General features: G+C 43.0%; 1 protein-coding gene across 1 annotated transcript in view; it reads left to right on the top strand.

The window, feature by feature from the left end:
* KATNAL2 (katanin catalytic subunit A1 like 2) overlaps positions 1–25,124 on the top strand; it is a 68,864-nt gene that overhangs the window by 25,476 nt on the left and 18,264 nt on the right. Inside the window, exons 2-12 of the mRNA XM_039228859.1 lie at positions 779–849; positions 4,778–4,944; positions 6,268–6,310; positions 9,317–9,434; positions 10,559–10,657; positions 13,595–13,693; positions 13,907–13,984; positions 16,787–16,885; positions 18,930–18,993; positions 19,187–19,305; positions 24,369–24,460. Coding sequence (XP_039084790.1) covers positions 779–849; positions 4,778–4,944; positions 6,268–6,310; positions 9,317–9,434; positions 10,559–10,657; positions 13,595–13,693; positions 13,907–13,984; positions 16,787–16,885; positions 18,930–18,993; positions 19,187–19,305; positions 24,369–24,460 — 1,049 coding nt within the window. The remainder of the gene's footprint in view (positions 1–778; positions 850–4,777; positions 4,945–6,267; positions 6,311–9,316; positions 9,435–10,558; positions 10,658–13,594; positions 13,694–13,906; positions 13,985–16,786; positions 16,886–18,929; positions 18,994–19,186; positions 19,306–24,368; positions 24,461–25,124) is intronic.

Below are 25,124 nucleotides of genomic sequence, written 5' to 3'. Positions count from 1 at the left end.
AATACTGTTTGATTTTTTTAAATGTTTTTTTTTTTTTTTTTTTTTTTTGAGAGAGAGAGACAGACACAGAGCATGAGCCGAGGAAGGGCAGAGATAGAGAGGGAGACACAGAAACTGAAGCAGGCTCCAGGCTTTGAGCTGTCAGCACAGAGCCCAACATGGGGCTTGAACTCACAGTGAGATTTTGACCTGAGCCAAAGTCAGATGTGTACATCGAGTTTGAATAAGGACATTATTATGCAGCTATTTCTCTTTTCTGGCCTCTGCTACTCTCAGTGGGTATTCTAAATGTTTGGCTATGTAGTCACCGGCTTAGTGGCTTATTGGAACTCCAGGCCACATCTTTGCTGGGACTGGGCGCCACTCTGGGTGAACTGAAGATGTGTAAGCTGATATGTCAGAGCGGATTTCTAGCTCATGACTTTCTTTTTACCATCACTTTCCTTAACCTGGCCCAAATAGGACCATATATATACTCATTTCTTTGCAGGTCTAAGCAATAAAATGCCAATTAGCTTGGCAGGAAGAAGTTGACTAGTAAAGCGCGATTCTAATTTAAATCATCGTACCTTCAGTGTACAGTCGAGAAGGCAGCTCTAAGAAGAAAACGACAATGGAAAATAACTTCACATATCCTTAGAGACGCCAAACTGCCTTCCAGCCTTTAAGTCATGCTTTCTGGTTTTGACAGGTTACGTTTACCTGCAAGGTTTATTGCTTTAAAAAAGAGTGTTAGATCTCATTGTTGTCCCATCTAAATTTTCCTTTTTGTTCACAGTGCGAGAGGAGGACAGAAGCGCGACGAAAAAATATTCTTATTTTGATTCTGCATTACTTAACACAAGAAGGGTATGTTCCATTACAAAGATTTACAGACGTGATTCTTCTCTGTCTGACCTCCACTTTTCTAGATATACACTTATAAAAGTAGTTAGTAGAATTTCTTAGAGCAGTTTTATATTTTTAGAAAAACTGAGCCAAAAGTATTCAGAGTTCCCATATACTGGGAATCTCCCCACCCCAGCCAGTCTCCCATTACTAACGTCTTACATTGGTGTGGTATGTGTGCTACGATTGGTGAGCCAATCTTGATATATATCTCTGTGTGTGCATGTGTGTATATAGATGTATATATATGTAGATGTATATATATATATACATATATATTATTTTAGAGAGAGAGAGAGATAGAGTGCCAGCAGGGGAAAGGGGCAGAGAGAGAGAGAGAGAGAGAATCTTAAGTAGGCTCCACAATGAATGAGCCCCAACACGGGGCTCGATCCTATGACCCTGGGATTGAAACTGAGTTGAAATCAGGAGTCTCATGGTCAACTGACTGAGCCACCCAGGTGCCCCCAATCTTGATATATCATTGTTAGCAAATGTCCATAGTTTACATCAGGTTTTATTCTTGTGTTGTATGGTTCCGTGAGTTTTGACAAATGCATCAGGTCACGCATCCAGCATTGTACTGTCACATCAAATAGCTTTGCCCCTAAAAGCCCCTGTGCTCTGCCTATCCTTGCCCCTACCTTCAGCAACCTACATACATAATTTTATGGCCTCACCAACACAGATAGCATTCCCATTATGCATTTTGAAAACTTTAACAAAGCTACCCAGTTCATGAGATACCTTCCCTTTCCCATTCAGGTTTCAGGCCTATCAAATGAGATTCCCAGGGTCCTACAGCTGGCTATGTACACAGAGATCACACTCTTATTCCCTAATTCTCCTTCCCTCAAAATAAAGATATCGCATTTACTGGATGACCTGTGCTCCTCTCTTTTCCGGGCAATGCCATTCAAAAACCAGCAGGGGAGGACATTTGGAAGCACCTGAGTTTGGCCACCTACCTGATCCGGAAACGTGCAAGCCCTTACAGTGAAGGCTGCCGATGTGCTGGGTTGTATGAGGAAGGGAGCTCATTCACTGTTTACTTTCCTGTCTCCTTTCTTTCCAGGTTTCAGCCAGGAAGAAAATATTCAGGTTTCAGGGTTAGGGCTTGAATTTCAAGTTAGAGCAGTGGTTCTCAGGTGGGGTGTTTTGTCCCTTGGGGGACATTTAGCAATGTCTGGGACGCTGCTGAACACCCTTCAGTGCACGGGACAGCAACCCACAACAGAGGTATCCAGCCCCAAGTGTCAATTGTGCCTAGAAACTGTATCAGAAAGGAGAACCATAAAAGCAAAAAGACAAAGAAAAGTCAGCACAGTTTATCCCTTTGAGGCTGCTGTGGATTTACAAAGCATGCATTTCCCCCTTTCTGCCACGAGATGGCCCCTTGCATCTCAAATTAATGAAAATTCTACTAGACTTGAGCGTTTTCTGAGACCTGCTGGTAAAGGCACTTATGAGTGGATGCCAAGGTGAAAGTAAACTGTAGGTATTTTTAAAGACACATCAGTGTCAGAAAAGCAGACCTGTCTTTAACAAAAGTCTAAGAATTTATCCTCACCAAGAGGATAGATTACAGTGGATTGGAATAAACAATCAGAGAAAAGCTTTGTAGAGAAGGAATGTGAGCTGGTCTAAAAGATGTGGAGAAGATGGATGGACAGATATGATGTGTGAGGGCGTTGCAGGCAGGCACACAGAGGGGGCATAGTGGAACAACTAGGTAAACAGAAAGACCCGAGTTGGGCTGTAGCGGGGAGAACAGCGGGGTCAGACAGCGGATGATCACGGATCTGGTTCATCCAGGACCATGCATGCTGCTCTTCGGGCCTCGGCACCGGCTAACAGCCCCTCCCCCCATCCCTCCCAGTGTGTCATGCTCATTACTGCTCACTCCTCTTCCTGACGTCCTGTCCTGTCACTCTGTTGGTTGTGAACCTCTAGTGGCTCCTCTAGCCAACCTCATTAAATTCAGATTTCATTCAAGCTCAGACAATGTAGTAGGAACACACAGAAGCAGTTTTGCTCCCCGATTAATTTGTTTAGGAAATAGGAGCCCCTACCATCATCTATTCTTATAATTTTTGTGTAAGTCAAAAGCCCATGATCCTGGAAAGAGTTCAATATAATGTGATGTGAGTAAAGACTACAAGCAATCTCTAGTGTATGTTCTCATACACACACACACACATACACACATATATATAACTAATATATATAACACATATATATATATGCTTTACTGTGTATATGTATATATACCTTTGCAAGTGCATATATATAAGTATATATGTGTTTACACATTAAAAATGTTTGGAAAGATAGGGAAATGTAGTGGAATTTTCTTTTGACTTATCTGTATTTTCCAGTTTTTTCTTGAATGAGCATGTATTACTTTATACTAAATAAAAGTTATTAATAGGACAGAGTTAGCTTTTCTCTACGTAACTGGAGATTAAGACATAGTATAGAAGCCTGGTGAGCCATCAGTATGGATAGAGGCTGACTGACTACAGCCAACTGACGTTTGCAGTTTCTTTAAACTTTAGCAAAGTCACTGGAAATAATCATGGCAACCTTGTTTTAAAAAGTTCAGTGTTCCAACTGACCTGAATCTTGTGAAGGGGAGAGAGCATAATATAAAAGAAAGTTTTCTCCTACCTTCCCAGATTTGAATCAAACATTCACCAGCATTCATTTTAGATAACATCTGGCAATTGTTAAACCCAAGTTTAAGCCTGAGAGGCAAGATGTGCCATGATTGTGGCAATTGAAAAGCCTAGGTCCTGTCCTGGGGCAGGAACTCTTAATCTGAGGTCCTTGGATGAAACTGTATGCTGATTTGGGCATATTTGCACATTTTTTCAGGAGAGAATCTTTTGTTTTAATAAGAAGTCAAGAACTAAGATTAAGACCTGGAAAGTCTTTCCACTTCCAGAGGCTTGGGAGACAAAGCATTTGTTTTTGTTGCTGAGGCCACAACAGCTTAAAAATGACAGTGGAGAATCCTGGTGAAGATGGTGTTTCTATCCATGGTCACATGGTAGTGTAGGTGTGTGACTGAAGTAAAATGACCAGAAATAACACTGCCCAGCAGATGACATCTTATACTATACTCAATCTCTTTGATGATATTGATCAATGTATTTCTGGAACTTCCTTCAGAACTCATGACCTGGGGCGCCTGGGTGGCTCAGTCGGTTGACCATATGACTTCGGCTCAGGTCATGATCTCATGGCTGGTGGGTTTGAGCCCCATGTCAGGCTCACTGCTGATGGTTCGGAGCCTGGAGCCTGCTTCGGATTCTGTGTCTCCCTGTCTCTCACTGCCCCTCCCTGCTCGCTCTGTTTCTCTTTCTCTCAAAACTAAATAAAAACATTAAAAATGAAAAAAAGACAAAACTCATGACCTATGCTTTTCAGTTGCCACAATCATGGCACATCTTGCCTCTCAGCTTAAACTTGGGTTTAACAATTGCCAGATGTTATCTAAAATGAATGCTGGTGAATAAAGAGGTAATCGAGTTGGGTAAATACTCATTTTTGGCTAGAAATGAGAAAATACAGGACATTTTCTTAGTTGACTTACTTATTTCACATCTAAGCACTTCTAAAAAATGTTATGAATAATGATGACATCACTAGAATAAGCACGCAGCCTCCAGAGGCGACTGCTTTGAAAAACACTACTTGGATATACTTAACATACATGGGCTTCTTCTTCTATAGGCAAGCCTCATGCATTGTAATTTTCATCTAATACTGCTTAATATAAGCTTAAAATTTGTATTGAGTCTCTATGGACTTGTAATGCCTGTTTGCCTTTATTCTTTTTACCCAGAGTTAATTTTTGTTGTGTTTTCTTCTGTGAAATGGCCAGATATATCGATGCAGCCAATGCTTTGGAGCAAGAAACTAAACTGGGGTTGCAACGCTTTGAAGTCTGTGACAACGTTGACCTTGAAACTATTTTGATGGAATATGAGAGCTATTATTTTGTAAAATTTCAGAAATACCCCAAAATTGTCAAAAAGACATCAGACACAGGTACATGGTGATTTTCTAGAAATAAGGTTTTATCTCACCTTTAAGACTAGTGTTTCTTCCTCATTGTATTCTCAGATAGATGCTACTCTCCCAAACCCTACACTGAAGGAATAGACTGGAAAGACTGTGTAGCCATTATCTGTAGATCCTGTACAGATAATGTAAACATGATTGGCCAGGCAGTGTTGTCCCTTTAGTCATGGTGGCATTTGTTTGGGGAATGTGTGTTTTAGGACAATGAAAGAAAAACCCCAGTGTCTCACAGGTACTTTTTAGAAGACCAATGTTACTTTCAATTCTTTAAAAATGGAAAGAGCTCTTGGAAGAGGATAAATGACAGAAGACTTTTTGTTATTGTCGTTAGGAAGACCTATTATCTATCTTGAAAATAACATGAAAATGAGTATTGGTGAAGCTAATAGCTCATGTATAGATAATGAAATGCTTTTGAAAGCCATCAATCCAGATAATGATCAATATAATGCAAAGACCCAGTATAGGTTAGCAGTCAAGGAGGCTGGCTGGAGGAAAGATCTAAAGTGAGGGCCCTATGTCTTGTAGTAACATTGACTTGGAAGTCTGTAAGTGGGGGAAGTAATTATAAACCAAGGGAGATCATTGTCCTGTTTACAAGGCACTTGTTAAGCCACAGACTTTAACATTTCATGTGGGGACCAGGAAACCAAGAGGAATGTCAATTAAAAATAGCCCGGGGCGCATCTCTGAGCTGGAAGGGATATTTATCTGAGCTCCTTTCCAAGGCAGGGTTCAGAGCTCCCTGTCCTTGGCCAGTTGCTGGGTCTGGGTTTTGGCAGAGAAGCACTGACTCCTGGGCCACCAGGACTATTACTGACATGATCTAATTTCTAGATTGCTGGTTCTGATTTAGCCTGGAACCATATTCTCCTGGGATATTAGACGCAATGTCTTTATTTTAAGGTAAACTGGCAGAGTACAACTGGTAAGTGTTCATGCAATCAGCCTGGTGTCCCACGGACCACAGCAAAATGGTGTCAAGTTCATGAAAACTTAATGAAATGGTAACCGTAAAGCTGGCCCACACTGAAGTTGCCACCAGGTTCATGGTCTCCAACTCATTTAATATCTAAAGGCATTAGGGTCTTTCTCTGTGCAGAAATTCTTGGGAAACATGGGCTTCTTTCCCTCTGCTGGTAGTTTCACTTCTTTTCTATATGAAAATAGCTTACAGCTCCTGGACGCCACAATGCTGTAGCCCAAATTTTGAGCAAACATATCTGAAAAATCACTTTCTCTTAAAAATTAAATTCTTTCCTTTTCCTCCCAATATTTGTTTTGCTACAGTGGAAACTAATTTACCACAAAGAAGTGGAGGGAAGACCAGAAGGTAAAGTGAATGGTAATTCCTCTCGACCAACCCAACTCTAAGAGTTTATGGGATCCCTTTCCAGAAGAGTCTCCAGCTCGGTTCCCTATCTGTCTACCAGCAAGTGCAGACTGTGATCATGTGACCTTGGTGGGCCCAGCCATGGGTTCCCCACATGTTACAGACGTTCAGGACGTGAGCCAACGTCTATGGGCTCTCCTGGTTTTACCACAGATAACTGCATTCACTGGTGCTCTTTCAAAGCTATGTGCTATGAAAAGTATGGACCGCAGAGGCTGCAAGATCCAGGTTCAATTCCTGACTCTGCTACTCACAAGCTTGGAGCAAGTGTCCGACACACAGGGAGGTCCCCACACGTAGTGAGCACCCATGCATGCTTCATGATAATACTCTCAGTAATGGTCTGCCTGAGGCTACCTTTGTTTTGTGCTATCCTTTAGAAACAGTTTTATTATTTTGACCAAAGTGACCAATATCCTTTTATTTACAGTTTCCCTAAAGCTAGTCAGGCTCTGACAACAAATGATAACTACTTTTGAACCAAAAAAGCAAGGAGCATTTTAAGAGGCCAGCTTTGGCACGCATTTGTGTTCCGATGATGTTTCAACCACATGTTCGTGCCTGGAACTTCCCCAGCATCCCTTACCTAGCAGAACGTTCCAGGAGCCAATGTCTTTTGAGCACTTTGTGTCTCTTTAGGGAGGCAGCTCGACAGCTTGGATGTCCTCAGCTTGTCTCTGAGTAAATGTTTGCACGTGGCAGGTGTAAAGGTCAGACACCAAATGGCTGGAGTCAGGAAAGATAATCAGGAAGTAATGAATGCTGTTTGTTTACAATTTTGTACTTGAAGATAGCTATTTAAATGAAAGATTGTGTCAGGAGACTGGCTATTAACAAATGAAAGTGCCTTTTCCTAATTCTTGCATTTCACACCAGAGAGCAAGCTCCCAGTTCACAGATTTGCAGAGGGCTCAGTGGAGGAAAGGTTATTTAATGTGAAGGATAACAGAATTAGGATGCCAAAAAATCTTGACGATTTGTAAGATGGGCCCAAGATAACAAGATGAAATTTAATGAGATAAGGTGTAAGCTCTAACCAAAGATTAATGACAAATAGCTCCCTCATTACAAAATCAAGAGACCTAGAAATCTGAGTTCATAGCAGATGTAGTGTGAGTCAACAGCGTGAGGTGCTAATGTGGTCCCCGGCCTCACTAATAGAAACACGGTGTCCCAAAAATTGAAGGCGACTCTGTTCTGGTCAGAAGACAGCGGACAAAGGAAAGGTGACCAGGGCAAGGATGAATTGGGGGATCAGGTTGCCTTAGGAAACTGGAGAGGTTTAGCTTGAAGAATGGAAGCCATGGGGGGCGGTGCCCTGAGAACGACACGACACCAGTCTACCCTCTCTGAAGAGGGACTGAGCCTTCTTTGTGGAATTTCACAGGGCACACTCAGGAGAGGCACCTCACATTACAGTGGGGGTGGATCTGGTCCCGCATCAGGACGGATTTTACAGCCGTTAGAGCTGGCTGAGACTGGATCGCACTGCTTTGCACATTGAGCACTTGTCTCTGATTATGTTAAAGCCGATGTGTGAATCACTTGCCTCCAAAGGGAAATCAAAGCTGGAAAACAGACTCCCCATTCCCTGCCAGGCCAGGCCGGCAGTGATGTTAGGCATATGTATAGCCTCACTGCATTAAATCAATGCTACTCATAAGGGTTTGCAAAAATGTTTGGTGTTCATTTCATAGACATTTCATTTTGGTGCCAGCCAAAGGCCTGAGGGACAGGTGTTTGTATTCCTAGTTTACAGATGAAAAACCAGTGCTCCGAGAAACTGCCAGCTGTCCACCTCTCATGATACCCACCCCAGTGGGCCAACACTGGGGTCACCATGTGTGGACATTGGTGGCATTATTGGCGTGGGTGGTCTTGCTGGCTAGGTGTTTATATTAGATACAACTCCTTCTTTCCCACAAAGAAATGGAGAAGTAGCTTCTCTCTGAGACCCCTTAGCACATGGGAGAAATACTTCCAGCAAAACTCCTGCAAACACATCTTACACGGAAGGACAAAGGAACAGAAAAAACCCAAACAAGTTCGTATGTGGGAGTCCATGTTCTGCTGCTGAGCAGTCCTGCCTCTCTCTGATGTCGTCTCCTATCTACTAATTTTCCAAAACTGAATTTCTCATTCCAAAGACCTAGTGAACAACTTTGTTTTACCTTTACATTGATGTATGTAACACATATGCAGTCAAATGTACATGTACGCTTATAAGCGCCACCACCCCAGCCCTCCGCAGGCTCCCTTCCCAGTCGGCGCAGCCCATCTCCACGGGAGGTGGCCACTCTCTGACGTCCAGCCTCATCAATTTGTTTAGCATTAAGTGAACGATATCTGGTGAAAATCTATTTGGCAAATATGAAGATCTGTGACAACAGAGATGCAGTGAGGTTTGCTTCCCTTCCACAAATTCCTTGGATGTTTTAGTACACGTGCTGAAGTGAGCGCCTTTCATGTTAGGTGTACGCAGCATGAGGCGAACTATTTAAGTGCAACCAGCACACTGGATCAAAACTACAGGCAAATCCCTAGGTGTCCTCCTTCCTCCCCACAACGTGGCCCCTGGGCTGCATACAGCTCTTTAAGGGAGGCGGGAAGGAACACAGGCAAATGCTCCGTGTGTTCCTAGGAGCACAGAGCTACCTGCGGGAGAGCTGGAGCCAGGTGGCTTGAAGGGAAGGTGAAGAGGGGCTTGGGGGCCTCCAGGAGGAGGTGGGCCCTCTAGCTTGCTCTGTGAGGAACCCGAGGGGTAGAGTGGAGCAAGTCAGACCCAGGATGGCCAGGGTAGCAGGACAGTGTAGATGGAAGGGCCTAGTTGTGGCACATCTGCATATCTTTCTAGAGCTCTTTTTAAGTGGGCTACACAAGTTGTTTAGTTACCTCAAATTAAGTGGTTTGAATAATTTCCTCCAAGGTCTTTGTTCCCTTCCCTAGGGTGGTGAGTGACAGTTGTCAAAATCTTCCCAAGATCAGTCAGCAGAGGCCACGATCCAGAACCACGGTGGGGAAGCCAGGGGATGCCAAATCCGTCCATAAGGAGCATCCTAAGCAGGTAAAACTGTAGGTAAACTGCATTGGTAAAACTGCAGGTGGCTGAGAAATAGCCCTGAGAAAAGAGTCACACTTACTCATTTTTGTGTGATTTGGTTAAATTGTACATTTTCTCCTAATATACTGAATTAAAACCACAGGCAATTCTCTAGGCTTCCTAATGTTTCTTAATTTGAGTGGGAAGTCTCCTTCCTTCCCCCAGCCTTTCCCCTGGGTGGAGTACAGGGAAACAGGCCTCGAGGGGCAAGCCCTGGGTCCAGTCAGAGCAAGGGGCCTGTTGCTACAGAGCTCAGTCATCGCATTTGAGGTAACTATAGGTGGCATGTCTTCCTGTCCCAAAGCACATTCCTGGACTCCTAAGACTAGGTCAAGGATAGTCTCAGGAAAGGCTGGGTTTCTCCAAAGCACAAATGGTTGGTCTCCGCTCCAGACCTCCCCGCTAGACAACGGTGGGGAAAGGGTGAGCAGCAAGAAGAGAGAGCCCAGCAGGCGGGGGAAACCAATGGCTCCTAACTCAGGGGGTCCATACCTACAACCTCCTGGGTCAGAACACACATACCAGATTTCAGAGGAAAGAGAACCAATGGAAATCGTGAAAAGGAATGGGAAGAATGGATGTCAGAGAGAAAGGGGTCCTCATGAAACTCACTTGTCAGAAGGAACCTCTCACTCTCAGGAGTTGAGAGGTTGTACACTTTTGGCCACTGCAGTCTGGCTCGGGTGGAAGGGAGCTGGAGGTGGGGCAGGAGCAGCCCACAGGCGGTGCTTGACTATTGACTCTGCTCCACCTCTAAACTCAGCCACCCCTGGCCTCAAACACCTCTGGTTACAGGAGAACAGGCAAACCAGTGAGGGGGGAGGTGGGGGGTTGAGCCACAGTGGTTTCCTCCACCGGAAAAGCTGCTCGAAGCCCGTAGCTTCTGGTGACAGCTCTTCCCGCATGGCACAGGCAAACAGTGAATGCATCTTGATGGGCCTACACAGAAGTGGCCAAATGACACATGGGTTTCCCATTTACTGAACTGATATCCGGTGTGTGATGCTGGATGCTGGGATAGGCATTTTCCACCAGCATGTGTAACTTGCTTTCCCAGCTGATTTCTTGCTATCTTCCTCTTTCTTCAGGAGCCTGTCAATAATACTCACACAGAGGGTGCTGACTTTGGCTTGAGTATATCAGGAATCCACAAAGGCAGCGGAGAAGAAAACATCTGCCCACAACAAGTAAGTGGCATTCATGAACCTAGAACCAAAACGGGGCATCCCTTTTCTTTTTCTTTTTCTTTTTTTTCTTTTTAAAATATTTTTATTTATTTCTAGGAGAAAGAGAGAGAGACAGCGTGAGCAGGGGAGGGTCAGAGAGAGAGGGAGACGCAGACTCTGAAATAGGCTCCAGGCTCTGAGCTGGCAGTCAGCACAGAGCCCGACGCGGGGCTCGAACCCACGAACCCTGATATCATGACCTAAGGGAAAGTCGGACGCTTAACCGACTAAGCCACCCAGGCGCCCCTCCCTTTTCTTTTTAAAATGAAAGTAGAAAAGGTTATTTTTGTCATATAGGAAAGCTAATCTGTAATGGCCAAAGGCTGGCTGCGCGGTGAACTGGGAGGAGCAGCAGGTGAGGATTATAGCCCTGGGGTTCTGGTCTGGTCTTGAAGGACCTGCCCCGTCTCGGAGAAGCTCAGTTCCCCTATTTGTAAACTCAGGAGTTTGGAAGAGATGGCTTCCAACGTCACTTTCAGCTTAAAAATCGCATGACTGAAATGCTAGGCGTGGGTGTTTTGCATTATTGAAGGAGTTAGGGTGGCATACCCATTCTTTCCTCCCCTGTCGGTGGTGATTGATTAGTGATGGCACCTTTTCTCCATGGAGATGTGGCTCTAGGCTTAAATGTAATTTCATGTGAACCATGAAACCTCAGTTGAAATAGGGTAGGTCTTTTCCGTACTAAATATTTCTACTCCCTTCATAATGAACCTTGTGCCTTGATACAGAAATAATAGTTTCTCTAACAGAGAAGACCCAGATTGGGTGGATGGAGGCAAAAGACAGGTTAAAACCTGTCCTTTGGAAATGCAAAGCAGTATCCACACCCAGCAGGTTTCTCTTGATTTTAACTTCCGGGGTTGTGTGTCTTTTTAAGAGGCATCTTTCTTCAAGCAAGTTCTCAAACTACAGGGCTTCAGACACCTCTGGCTGGCTCTTCTGGGGCAAACTAAGCTCTGACTGTGTGTGTGTTTGGAGGGGAAGCTGGGAGCATCTCCCTGGAAATCAGTGGAGCTCCCATTGGCCTGAAATGGCTTCTCTTAAGGCCCTCAATTAAATGGGTGAATGCTGGAGAGGATGCATTCGAATCAATGCCTCCCGTGGAGAAATACCTTCCGGTTCACCTTTGCTACTTTCATTGTGTTTCTGACCACTCTGGCCTCGCAGTTTTGTGCACCAGTTCCTCCCGCGAACTTCTCATGCTGATATGAATAGATATTTCTGATCAGGTCACAAGGAAGAGATTATTCAACCCAGCACTTAACTTTTGAAAGATTCTGATTATAAATTCTTTTTCCAGCAGAAATGTCCTCAGTGTCACATGTAGATGGTTTTCTCCCTAGTGTTACAAATGTTCATAAACTACATGAGATTATATGGCCAGGGGCCCATCTCCAAAATAGGTTTATCATGGCCATGCTAGAGCCCCTAGCTTCCGGATTCTTCAATTCCCCCTACCAAGTTAGGAGGCATGTTGTTCTTAAAGGCACTGGCTTTGGCGTCAGCCTGCCTAGGTTCAAACCCCAGCTCAGACTTTGCCAGCTGTGTAAACTTGGGCAAGTAAAATATAAATCATAGTGCTTGCTTTGAATATCATAGTGAGGGGTGCCTGGGTGGCTCAGTTGGTTAGGCATCTGACTGCAGCTCAGGTCATGATCTCATGGTTTGAGTTTGAGACCCAGGTCAAGTTCTGTGCTGACAGGTCAGCCTGGAGCCTGGTTCAGATTTTGTGTCTCCCTCTGTCCCTCCCCAGTTCACGCTGTCTCTCCGTCTCTTAAAAATAAGTAAACATTTATAAATTTATTAAAAGGAGCACCTGGGTGGCTCAGTTAAGTGCCAACTTTGGCTCAGGTCATGATCTTGTAGTTTGTGGGTTTGAGCCCTGCTCTGGGTTCTGTGCTGATAGCTTAGAGCCTGGAGCCTGCTTCGGATTCTGTGTCTCCCTCTCACTCTCTGCCTCTCCCCTGCTCATGCTCATGCTCTGTCTCTCTCTCTCAAAAATGAATAAACATTAAAAAATTTTTTAATTGGAAAAATATCATAATGAGTGGAGAATGTTAGCATAGTGCCCAGCATATAATATACACTCAGTAAGTGCTGGCTATTGCTTTTATTTGTTTCTTGCATGCATCCCTCCTTTTTCCTTCTGCCTGCAGGGGAGACAAGGTGGCATTGGGAGGAGTACGGGAGGCAGATATCTGGGTTTAAACCTGGCCTTAAGTCACTTGTTAGCTGGGACTCTACTGAGTGGAGAATGTACATGATATTGTTAATGCGAACTATCATTACTCTCCTAACAATGAGTTCTTCCTGTGTGTGAAATGTTTCAAAGGACGAGACAATATAGGGGAGCCAGACCTGTAAGGAAGCAGATGTCATGGTATCAGGAACTGAAAAATGCTTGTGAAGTTTTATTCAAACCAACTTCATTCTAAGGAATTTATTTGCAACTTATTTTTTCTTCTAGAGGCCCCAACGTGAGGAAACCATCTTGTTAATTATTAATATGGGTTCTTTTTATTTTATTTAAAGATTATTTTTTATTTTAGAGAGTGAGTGAGCACATGCAAACAGGGGAGAGGGGTGGAAGCAGAGCAGGGGCGGAGGCGGGGGAGGAAAAGAGAATCTTAAGCAGGCTTCATGCTTAGTGTGGAGCCTGACATGGGGCTCAGTCCCACGATCCCAGCATCATGACCTGAGCTGAAATCAAGAGTCAGCCACTCAACTGACTGAGCCACTCGGGAGCCCCAGTGCAGGTTCCTTTGAAAGCTTCACTGTGTGTATCCTACATATCAAGGTACATAAATGTGCCTTGATTTACCGAAGGAAGCAGAGCTACTGAGGATTGTTTTCTCTTATGTTTTAATGGTGTAAATACCCACTACTCCCTTTCAGGGCCAAATCATTGACTTCCGAGGGCTGCTCACAGATGCCATCAAAGGAGCGACCGGCGAAGTCAGCTTGAACAGCCTTAACTATAACCTGGACCCCTCAGTAAGTGGCTGAGATGGTGACGTTCATCTTGCAAGCTAGCAACATCCAGACGAATTTTAGAAATATGACTTTGAGTCTAGAGAAAGCTTGAGATCGAGTCAAAGGTTACAGCCATCTGCCACCATTTATGACACTGAGATCTATCTGCACCCTGTTTTGCTTTCTAAGTTATGAGCAATATTGTAATGTAAAGCTTTCTGTTCCCATTGTCAGGAACGATTGTTGAAACCTCTGAGTGCATTTATTGGCATGAATAGTGAAATGCGAGAATTGGCAGCCGTGGTGAGCCGGGTAAGGTCTAATACTCAATTCACAAATTTACGGAGGCAGATTGGGGCTCCTGGAGCATTGTGGGCTGCTTCTTTTATTAATAACAATAAATATGATCATTTATTTATAAAGTGCCCCTACTTGCAAAGGCACTCATATTGTTTAGAGGCACAATAATGCATGATAAATAAATTATAGAATCATAAAATTACAACACAAAGAGCCCACCATCTCACTACAGAGGCCAAGAAAACCAAAAGGGAAAAAGACTTGGAAGGGAAGGGACAGGTGAAAGGTTTTAGAGCAGAGCCAACAGTTAAGGAGAGAAAGCCTCTTAGAGAAGGAAACAGCATGTCTGCATCCTGTTTAAACAGTCAAAGTCTAGAAACAGAGATATTGGGAGTCTGATGATTTCATAATTGGAAATTGCCATGAAAATCAAGATTAGCAGGAAAGAGCTTATCATCCAGACAGCTGAATTTCAAGCTTACCCTTCAAAATTTAAAGGCAGTGAAGTCTCATGGTTAAGGACACCGGCTCTGGAATCAGTTGACCTGGATTTGATTTCTCCGTCCTTCTCTCTCTAGCTGTGCGACTTTGGGCAAGTTCCTTGGGAAAACAGAATGATTCCTGAGTTGTAGGCTATTTATCTGATATCCAGTGATCTCATATTTAATGAAAGACTGCAACCTAGGCAGACTCAGAGAGATGTTTAATATGATCCAAAAAAATGCACAGCTATTCTGCAGTAATTAAGGGTTCCCTGGCTCTGGCTGTTCAGTTCAGCAGCCGTTACTGCACCTATTAGGTGTCAAGCATGTGCTGGGGGCTGGAAACACAAAGATGGAGTCAGACACAGTCCTTGCCCGAAAGAGTCTCTCATCCCATGGGTAAGGTGCACTTGGAGATACAAAGGAGGGGTATTTTGTGCCAAAGGGTGGGAAAAGCTTTAGGGAAGAAGACACACAAGAAATAGGAACGTAAAAAAGTAGAAGAGGGAGGTGGAGGGTTCTGGGCCAAACAACACACTGTGAAATTGTACCGCTTTTAGCTGAATGAGCCCCAAGGAAGGAGTGGTGGGGAACGGGGTTGCAGAGAGAGGCCAGAGTTCCTGAGTTAGGGGCATAGTGAACATTAGCCCAGAGCTAGAAGTGGCCTGGAGGACATCTGGAATTTTTGAAAGGTGTCCATCAGGAGAATGGGATACTCAAATGTCCTAATGACAGTATGGTAGATGGAGATCAAAGAAATAGAGATAAAGAGACCAGCTTTTAAGTTATTACCAGTGAAAGAGAATGAGGATCGAGCCAGGCTGTGGTAATCAGGATGCAAAAGAGAGCAGAGAAAAATAACTTCTTTGTTACTGTTTCTACAAAAGGATACCATGACTAATGATAACAGAGTTGTAAGTAGAAGTCGCCTGAAATGATTCCACCTGGCATCTTTTCTGCAGTGCCATGGGAAGTAGTCAGCCAGTCTCTGCTTGAATGCTTACAGTGATGGGGAGCTCAACACCTCATGAGGTAGTCCTATTGAGTTCTGACTGATAAGTTTTGCTGCTATAAGGAGGAATTTACCACTGGGAAATTAAATACTGCTGCGTGGTACTCAATGTCAGCTCTAGAAGAGGGCAAGGAATATTGCTTTTATCTATGGCTGCTTTGAATTCCAAGGTAGATCAATCCCCGCTGTGTGCCGAGCTTTTCCTAAGAAAGTGTGGTGTCAGGAATGAGATTGGCTGATGGGCGAGCATGCAGATCCACTGTCTAGACACAGAGAAGGTTCTCCCAAGATTTGGGAAGATAGGTGTGCTTTCTCTGCCATCCCATCCAGGAATGGATCTTGCCTAAAGTCACTTGCATGAATGGTTTCTCTAATAAAGGTTGTCACCCATGGTGGAGGGATATGGGAAGACGAGGAACAGGGGTGGGAGCAAAACATCTCACCAGCATTGAAAAAATGTACTTTTGAACCATGTGCATGTATTATTTATTTAAAAATTAAAACATAAGACTAGTTTCCAGATGGTTCTGTAGTCATTCAGAATGACTTGGCAAAGGAGGTTTTTCTTTTTTGGGTGTAACGCGCTAGATACTCAGTTTGCCCGAAACAGCTCCTACTGAGAAAGGCCCTGAGTGACTGTTCCGAGGTGGCTTGTGAAATTGACGTTTGGAAACTGTAAATTAGTAATCACCAAGGCCCGCCCTAATTGATTGCTCCAGATGGTCGCTACAGGGCTCCCGTAGGAGACGGCAAACCGCACTTCTGCCTGGTTGCTGGCTACCTTGAATTTTGTAGAAGCAACTCCTCCTGATGGCAAGTAGGGGTCATCATTAGGGGAAAAGAGAAACTGGTTTCAGAGGAGCATGATCTCTCTCTGGCCACAAATTAAGAAAGCGTTTGAGAGATCAAGGAGCAAGAGAGGCCAGGCACCAGCCAGGAACTATGTTTTGCAGTAAAAGCCAATGTAATTTGAGGGCATATTCTGTAGCTTATTTGATTACAGTCATAAATCAGCACGATTTGCTATTAACTGAAGACAGGTATAGTCCATCGTTAGGAGATTTTTTTTTCCCTCTTAAAAGTACCATATTATATTATCAATATCTTCTTCAGGGAAAAGTCACTGACTATGTTCATGGCATCCATTTGGTGAGCTAGCCCATAATTACAATATGTATATGTACATATATCTAACATGAAAAGTTTTTATCACCAGCACTTTATATCCTATTGTAAGTCAAGCATTCTGCAGCTCCTGTGTTTATTACAGCTGTGGAGGAAAACATTAGTTTTAACAAAATGATCAAATGTGCATTGCAGGACATTTATCTCCATAATCCAAACATAAAGTGGAATGACATTATTGGACTCGATGCAGCCAAGCAGTTAGTCAAGGAAGCTGTTGTGTACCCTATAAGGGTAAGGATGGGAAGCCTCGCGGGGGTTATTTCTGTTCATTATCCATTGGACAAACTGTACGTCATGCCCCTATCAGGAAGAGAAGGACAGGATGTTTTTCTGTCATCAGGTTAACTTTTTGCCCGTGCCACGGTATTTGGTTAAACACTGGAGCACCACAGCCCAGTCCCTTGCAGGCAGTTTGAAATCATGTCACGTATTGGTTCAAGACAGGTGTCTATTGTTCAAGTGATCATTTAGGCTTGAAGATCTTATATATGATTTGTTGGTTGCTATAGATCGGTTCAAATTAGTTTGCCTCCCTAAAAATGTACATATTATAGTAGAAATACCTCCTGTAGGAGAGAGCCTCTCACTTTGTTTCTATAGATCTTGCCGCCTACCCTCCCCAATACCCACATTACCTGGGGTTTTGCTCTGACTGGTTGTAAGGACTAGACAGCCACTTCCAGGGCACCGGCCAGGAAAGCCATCATGTTGTGCTCATTGCTTATTCCCGACAAGTCTTTGTTCAGAGTGGTTCACCAAACAGGAAAGAAAATAGAAAACAGGACTTTCCATGGTGGGTTTAGAAGTGTGGTACCAAGAAGGTCAGTGTACCACGTAGCTCTGGCCATAAAACAGACCACCCCCAAAACTTGGCACCTTAAAAAACAACAGTCATTTACTTGTGTGCAACTGTGGGGGTACGCAGTTTGGGCTGGGCTCAGTGGGGCCAGCTCATCTCTTTGCCACGTGATGCTGGCTGGGCTCACTCCCACATGTGGGGTGTCAGCCAGGGTGGTTGGAAACAGCTGGATTAACAGGACGATTGAGTTGTCTCCACGTGCCTCTCATCCTCCGGCAGCAGACCTGGTCTTGTTCCTGAGGCGGCAGAGGGTTCCCAGACAGAAGGGAGACAGGGCAGGTCCCCATCCAACAGCATCTCCCACGTCCCTTCTTCTATTTGCTAATGTCTCATTGGCCAAAGTCACAAGGCCAAGTCCAGATTCAAGTGGTGGAGAAATATGCTCTGCCTCTTGGTGGAAGGAGCTGCAGATAATTTGTGGCCATTTTCTGTGATCTCCCCCAGTGAAGATAACAAATTTATTGTATTGAAAAATCTATTTATTATTCACTGAGCCCATCCAGCCTCTGATTTTTGGCTACTTCTATTCCAATGAGACACAAATCAATAAATTCGGATTCTTTCCTCTCTCTTTCTTTCTGTGTTCAGACATGGGAGTAGGAAATATGCTGGTATTCAGAACTAGTAGAAATGTATTCACCCTTTCCTCTGAGTGGCTCTATAGTACAAGTCTTCTGGAAGGGATAGGACATCTCATTGAAACTCTCTGAATGGATTCTCTCCATAGTATCATAAGCTCTGTATGTGATGGCATCGAGATCTTGACATTAGCATTAGCAAGAAACTAATAGCTAGTTATAATCGTACTATTGTTTTTCCTTCTCCCTTGTTCTCTATCAACTCTACCTATGCTTCAGGTTGTCTGAATTTGAATTAATGGGAGAGAATTAATACATGAAGTCCATGTATGTCCTGTTTGGAGTCATTGTCTCATAATGCATTCAGGACCGAAGGCTCCCAACTTTCAAATCAGGCTTCACCATAGTTTTGTGCCTAATTCGCACACACCTTTGTTTGTTGGTTCTGGTGTTTATCTTAAAGGGCATTCCCTACTCACAACAATCAAAAGATTGCCAAACATCCTATATATAGAACCATGGGGGAAATGGTATTATGTATGTAGGCAATAACTATTGTAATGGAGAAGAAAAGTACCTACATATGCCTTTATTTTCCTTAAAAAAAAAAAAACAAAAACACTGCTCTTGTAAAAAGCCACAAAAATTAAGCCACACATTCCTACTAAGTGCGAAAGGAAGCCTTGGATAAATATGATGTAAATAGAAGCAGCCAGCCTTTAAAAAAGGGTGACTCTCTGAGTTGTGCTGTGTTTCACTCTGGCTTCATTCGTCTCCGCTAAGGGGGTTAGGCTGACATACGGGTACCAAACCTCATCTTTGTTCCTTGTTTCCATAGTACCCACAGCTGTTTACAGGAATTCTCTCCCCCTGGAAAGGACTGCTTCTCTATGGCCCTCCAGGTAAAGGAAGCTTTCTGTTTTGGTCTTGATATTAAGTGTGTACGTGGAGGATGAGTTGCCCTGTCTTCATTCAGCACTGAGCTAATGACTGCTAGGTAACCACCTCCTTTTTCCCTTGTGAGACTGACTTCTGTCTGTTAGCAGAGGAATGGAGTTCAAGTGTAGCTCACAATTCATCTGCATGTGTCTCTAGGTACAGGAAAGACTTTACTGGCCAAAGCTGTGGCCACGGAGTGCAAAACAACCTTCTTTAACATTTCTGCATCTACCATTGTCAGCAAATGGAGAGGGGATTCAGAAAAACTTGTTCGGGTAGGAATTCTTGATTTTGTTTTTCAGAATAAGCCACGGCAGAATACAGTGATACAAAATGATGTTAGAGCGTATTTGTTTTTAAGTGATTTATATCATGTTAGGATTTATCCTGGATCTTGATTACTAGAAGCCCAGAAGTTTGAGTGATTGACTATTATAGGTGGATATTAATCCTGTCCCCATCAGCAAAACATGAGGTCCTTTCCTTTGGGAATTTGACCAACAGTCCTTTTTTGATGCATGTAGCTTAGGAATAGAATCTGGGGAAAAGGTTGTTTATGAAGTGGAATATTTTTTTTCTTTATTCAAGGAGCATTTATTATTAAGCATGTGCAGTATATTCAGTTAACATTTATTGAGAGGCTACTACTGTCTGCTGTCCCTACACTATGTACTCTAAGAAAGAATCAAGAAATTTCAAACAATGGTTCTTCCAGATGGTCTGAGCAACTTTCCTCCACAGTGCCCTGTAGTCTTAGGGTTTTTTCTCTTTTTAGGAGAGAAATAGAAAATATATTTCATATAAAATATAATGTAAATTTTTTTTACTGTACCTCCCAGTCACATTATGAGAACACCTGTTTATGATTTATTCCTCAATGTAAGGTAGGACCCTCTCAGAAATCCTGTTAAACTGTTGAATTCTCTAGAATGACTGGTAAGTCAATACTAAGTGAATGTAAATACTATATATTTTCTTTAAAAAATTTACTCTAAAATATTTTGCTTAAGTTACATTCCCTTAGATGACTTATTTTCAAAATACTCTGGCTTACTTGGAAGTCAGAATATTTTTGTAGGATTGATTTACCTAAAATGACCTATTATTTGTTACTTTGATACTTTTCTCAAGTTACTTCAAATATGTACATTTTTATAAATTCTTCTTTTCAATGTTTGTTTATTTATTTTGGGAGCAAGAAGGCACGAGTGGGGGAAGGGAAGAGAGAGAGAGGGAGAGAAGGAATCCCAAGCAGGCTCCACATGGTCAACACAAGAGCCCGAAGCCAGCTTTGATCTCACAAACCGTGATATCATGACCTGAGCCAAAATCCAGAGTCAGATGCTTAACCGACAGAGGCACCCAGGTGCCCCTATGAATTCTTACCACCCCTTCAAGACTATAGTTTGTGGTAGGGGCGCCTGGGTGGCTTAGTCGGTTAAGCGTCCGACTTTTGCTTAGGTCATGATCTCCCAGTTCGTGGGTTCGAGCCCCGCGTTGGGCTCTGTGCTGACTGCCAGCTCAGAGCCTGGAGCCTATTTCAGAGCCTGTGTCTCCCTCTCTCTCTGACCCTTCCCTGCTCACGCTGTCTCTCTCTCTCCTAGAAATAAATAAAAATATTAAAAAAAAAAAAAGACTATAGTTTGTGGAAATCCATATGGATATCTGTTTCTTTGTTCTTTGAGTCTAACTTAGTGCCAGGTTCAAAGATGGGGTTTGAACATAACTGTTTCTAAATTTGTGGGTTCCACGTGATTCTAGTTAGCTTGATTTCAATAAGCTGAAATCCAACTAACTATAAAATCGTTGTCAGCCTGAAGATTTTTTTTTTTAACATTCCATTTCTATTTGCGGAGGAATAATAAAACTCTAGGAGATGCCCCCAGTTTAGATTCATCTCCTGTCATGAAAAAGTGGTGTTTACAACTATGAGCACAAAACACTGCAAGATACTCAAAGAAAGATTACATTATATTCCCTGGACAGGACTTCCCCACACAGAGGAATAAATTCAAATATTTTATGAATAGTCTTAACAAAGATGGGAACTACTAAAAGAACCATCTTTTTCAATGTTGGATAGCCAGAAAAGTCATTTCACAAGAATTCTCCATTCTGTGTGAATGTTTTATTTAACTAAAGTTTTCCTCTGCTTCAGAATTATTTTGTTAAAATTCTTTTTTTTTTTTAATGTTTTACTTATTTCTGAGAGAGAGACAGCATGAGCAGGGGAGGGTCAGAGAGAGAGAGAGAGAGGCACAGAATCTGAAACAACTCCAGGCTCTGAGCTGGCAGTCAGCACAGAGCCTGACATGGGGCTCGAACCCACAAACCATGAGATCATGACCTGAGCCGAAGTTGGACGCTTAGCCGACTGAGCCACCCAGGTGCCTCTATTTTGTTAAAATTCTAAGGGTGAGGAAATGATTCCTCCCTTAATTTCTCCCCTTCCTTTACCATATATTTTAAAAGCAACTAGTATTTTTGAAGAAAAAAAAAAAAAGATACAAAAGGCATATAGACCCCTGAGGCCTCTCCCCAGGGGCAACTACTACAGTTGCTAGTGCAGCCTTCCAGAACATTTGTCTATATCTATATAAATACCAACAACTGCATCTATATCTTCCTTCTTTACTAAGATAAATAGGAACATACTACATATCTCCTGTACTTTTTGTTTTTGTTCACACTTAACAATATAACTTGGATAGTGTTCCACACTATGAGTTTGCATCAAATTTCATTGCATGGAATATTCATTGCAAAACGTATTTAACCAGTCTTTTTTTTAGTGGTTGTTTCTAATGTAAACAACATTTAGGTTGTTTCTAGCCTCTTGCTATCACGAACAAAGCTACAGTAGATAATCTTACCATATACATATCCTTGCATATATAGTAGTGTAAGACTATTTCTTTCAAGTAGAGTTGCTAGGTCAGAGAGAAGGAAAAATCACTGATTGTCAAATTGCCTGACGACAGGGTTGCACCAGCTTGCACACCCATAAATGGTGTGCGTGTTTGCTTCCCCCACCCTGGCCAACACTGGTGTAGCACCCAAATTTAGAAATCTTTGGGGCGCCTGGGTTGCTCAGTCAGTTAAGTGTCCGACTTCGGCTTGGGTCATGATCTTGGGATTCATGAGCTTGAGCCCTACATGGGGTTCTCTGCTGTCAGCAAGGAGCCTGCTCTGGACCCCTCTCTTTCTCTCTGCCCCTCCCCTGCTTGTATGTGCCCTCTTTCTCTCTCTCTCTCTCAAAAATAAATAAGCATTTAAAAAAATCTTTAAAAATAAAAATCTTTGCCAATCCGATAGTTAAATTAATATTTCGGTGCTCAAATATGCATTTAACTCTGAATGAACTTGAGCATCTTTTCATAGGTTTATTTGTATTTTCTTTTTTTCTGTGAAATGCATTTTTGGTTTTGGATATTTAAAAAAATAATTCAAGTGGAAAACAGATAACCTCTCCTAACCTTGAAGGACCTTACCCTCTATCCTTTCAGAAATTGTTTTCTGAGCTCCTGGAAAGATCCTCACCTGAAAATCTTGGTCATGCTGTCAAGATCTTTACTATGAAGCTTTCAGATAAAGAGAACCCTTCAGGACCATCCTCTAAATCAGAGAAGCTTTCCTACCATTTGTTTCTCTTTCAATTCCAATTAAAGAGTTATTTATAGGGAACCCTTGGGTTATGATCCTCCCTCCCCTCCTAATGTTCTTGCCTCCTAGGAATTGATGCTATTGAATAGTTGAGTGGTCTCTTTAGCAAATGCACACACCTGTTGGTGCTTACATCTTTCAACACCCCCCCCCCCACCACCCCCTAGTCGTATGATTTAACTTCCTCCAAGTACTTTTGAAAATTTTAGACTAATGCTTTCAGAGCACTTACCCGGAATTCTATATATTCTCTGGCAGTGGAAAGAGCACTGGCATGGTCAATATGGAGACACAGGGTCCAGATACAGTTCTCCTTCCAACTGGATGTTTGATCTTGTAGAGCCTCTTGGTCTCTCTGCACCTTAGGGAGCACCTTAAAAACATGTTTGTTTCTATTAAAGAGTTCTGATATTCCACTTCCCATTGGGTAGATTGCTCTATTTGGGCTTTTCTTTTTGTGACAAGGAAAACAAGTTGCTTGCTTCTAATGAGAGGGTCGCTATCGTGTCTAAAGGGCATTTGTGATGCGTGTCCTGGCGTTGACACTGTTCTGTCAGTTTGTGAGGCTGAGCAAATTGTCTTGGTGAATGAAACAGGATTCCGTGAAGGGAAAATACTTGAGCATGAGCATGGATGCACCATACATGCAAGCAGTGGTGAAGGTGAGGACTTTCCCACTCAGTGACAGGGAGACCTACAACGGATGACCTGCCACTACCCATAAAAACCACAATCTGGCCTTTTCTGGGCTCTTCTCCTCTGATTTGTTCTGTGATGCTTTGCTAGTGCTAAGTGACATGGAGAATAAATCCCCTTTGCCTATTAAAGAACCTCTATTCTTTTCTAAATCTCTACTGCTCTCTCCAATCAACCAGTGAAGAATTGTATATGGTGCTCAAGAGATCAGTTTCAAGGTTAAAAAAAAAAAGGTTTAGTTTTTTATACTCTTTTCATCACTATCACATCTCCCTTTAGAGCTCTTTATTTTGTTTTTATATGTCTGTTCTTTTGCTGGCTGCTTTCCTGTTCTTGTTCAGTCTATAATATTTTATTTTGAAATGGAACATCTTATTCAATTGGGAATTGCCTTAAATTCCCTTAAAGTACCTGAACCGACCAAACAACAGTGTCTGGAGTGGTATGAGGACCCCATGGAGTAATTTGGGAAGCAGAGAGGGCAAAATTCTTCAGCCTTGTTACCCATGACTGGAACTATAGCCTTCCCCTACAATTCCTCCTTCTGAGAATGACCCTCTCATTGTCTCTAAAGGTTAAGGGAAAATCATCAAATGACTTTACATATTCCAAGGCTTTTTTGTCCACACGGAACATGTTATTGGCAGGGAGTCTCCGGGGCAAACTAACCAACTAGAAGCTCAGGTATTGAGTTTCAGCCTAAGCTCTCCCATTTATGATTAGTAACCTTGAGCTAACCACTAACTCTCTCTGGCTCTAATTTTATCAAGTGATAAATGGAAATAATTGGACCATCCAACCCCATGGGGTTGTGCTAAGGAAAAATAATTGTAATGATTTTAAGGTTATTATGAAAGGACAGAGTGCAGCATAAATGCTTAATATTACAGCTATCCTAAGCTTTTAATCTCAGGGAGCATCTGAGAACTTTAACTTAAGTATATGAATTTGAACATGTGGTTGCTTTTCTCCCACGCAGGTTTTATTTGAACTTGCCCGCTATCACGCCCCCTCCACCATCTTCCTGGACGAGCTGGAGTCAGTGATGAGTCAGAGAGGCACAGCTCCTGGGTAACAGACAGGGTTGTTGTGTTGGTTTGTTTTTTTTTTTTTCTTTTTGGTCATCACTTCTCCCCTCCTGTAAGTGTGTTTGATGGTCGGAAGCCCATCGACATTTACCAGCAGAATGAGCTTATTAATAAGCCCACAAATTTTCTGCAGACACATGGAGAGGTCTTTAAATTAGATCCTGTTAACTGAATAGCTGATTTAAGTAGTTTTTATAACCGGAGGAAATGTCATCCTCCCTTCCCCCTTTCCCCACAGAGTGGTTTTCAGGCCTGAAGATCACCCAGCCTCACGATCCCAGGCTGCCAGAACGGCCTCGCTGGCTCAAAATAGCTGCCTGTGACCACCTCCTCTGGAGCCAGAGGGGCTGCCTGTGGGGAACGGGGCTGCAAAGGCCAAGTCCCAAGAGGCAGCCCTCAACAAGGTGTGTGAGGCCAGGGAAGCCACCACTTTTCTGTGACATCAGGTGCTGGGTAGGCCTGTCTGATTTTAAATATGTCACATACATTATTTCTAAAGATTAAGTGTCCACTAATGTCCCCAGCAGGAAAGAACACATCTCAGACTGCAGTGAGCCGTGTGTGTGTGTGCATGTGTGCGTGTATCCGTGTGTGTGTGTGTGTGTTTTAAGAAAGTCTTTCTGTCTTTGTCAGAAGTATTCTTCTTT

This window comes from Hyaena hyaena, unplaced genomic scaffold (genome assembly GCF_003009895.1).
Source record: "Hyaena hyaena isolate Hyena2069 unplaced genomic scaffold, ASM300989v1 scaffold_33, whole genome shotgun sequence".
Lineage (NCBI taxonomy): Eukaryota > Metazoa > Chordata > Mammalia > Carnivora > Hyaenidae > Hyaena > Hyaena hyaena.
Note: the sequence above shows the minus strand (reverse complement) of the source record. Positions and strands in the feature narration are given on the sequence as shown.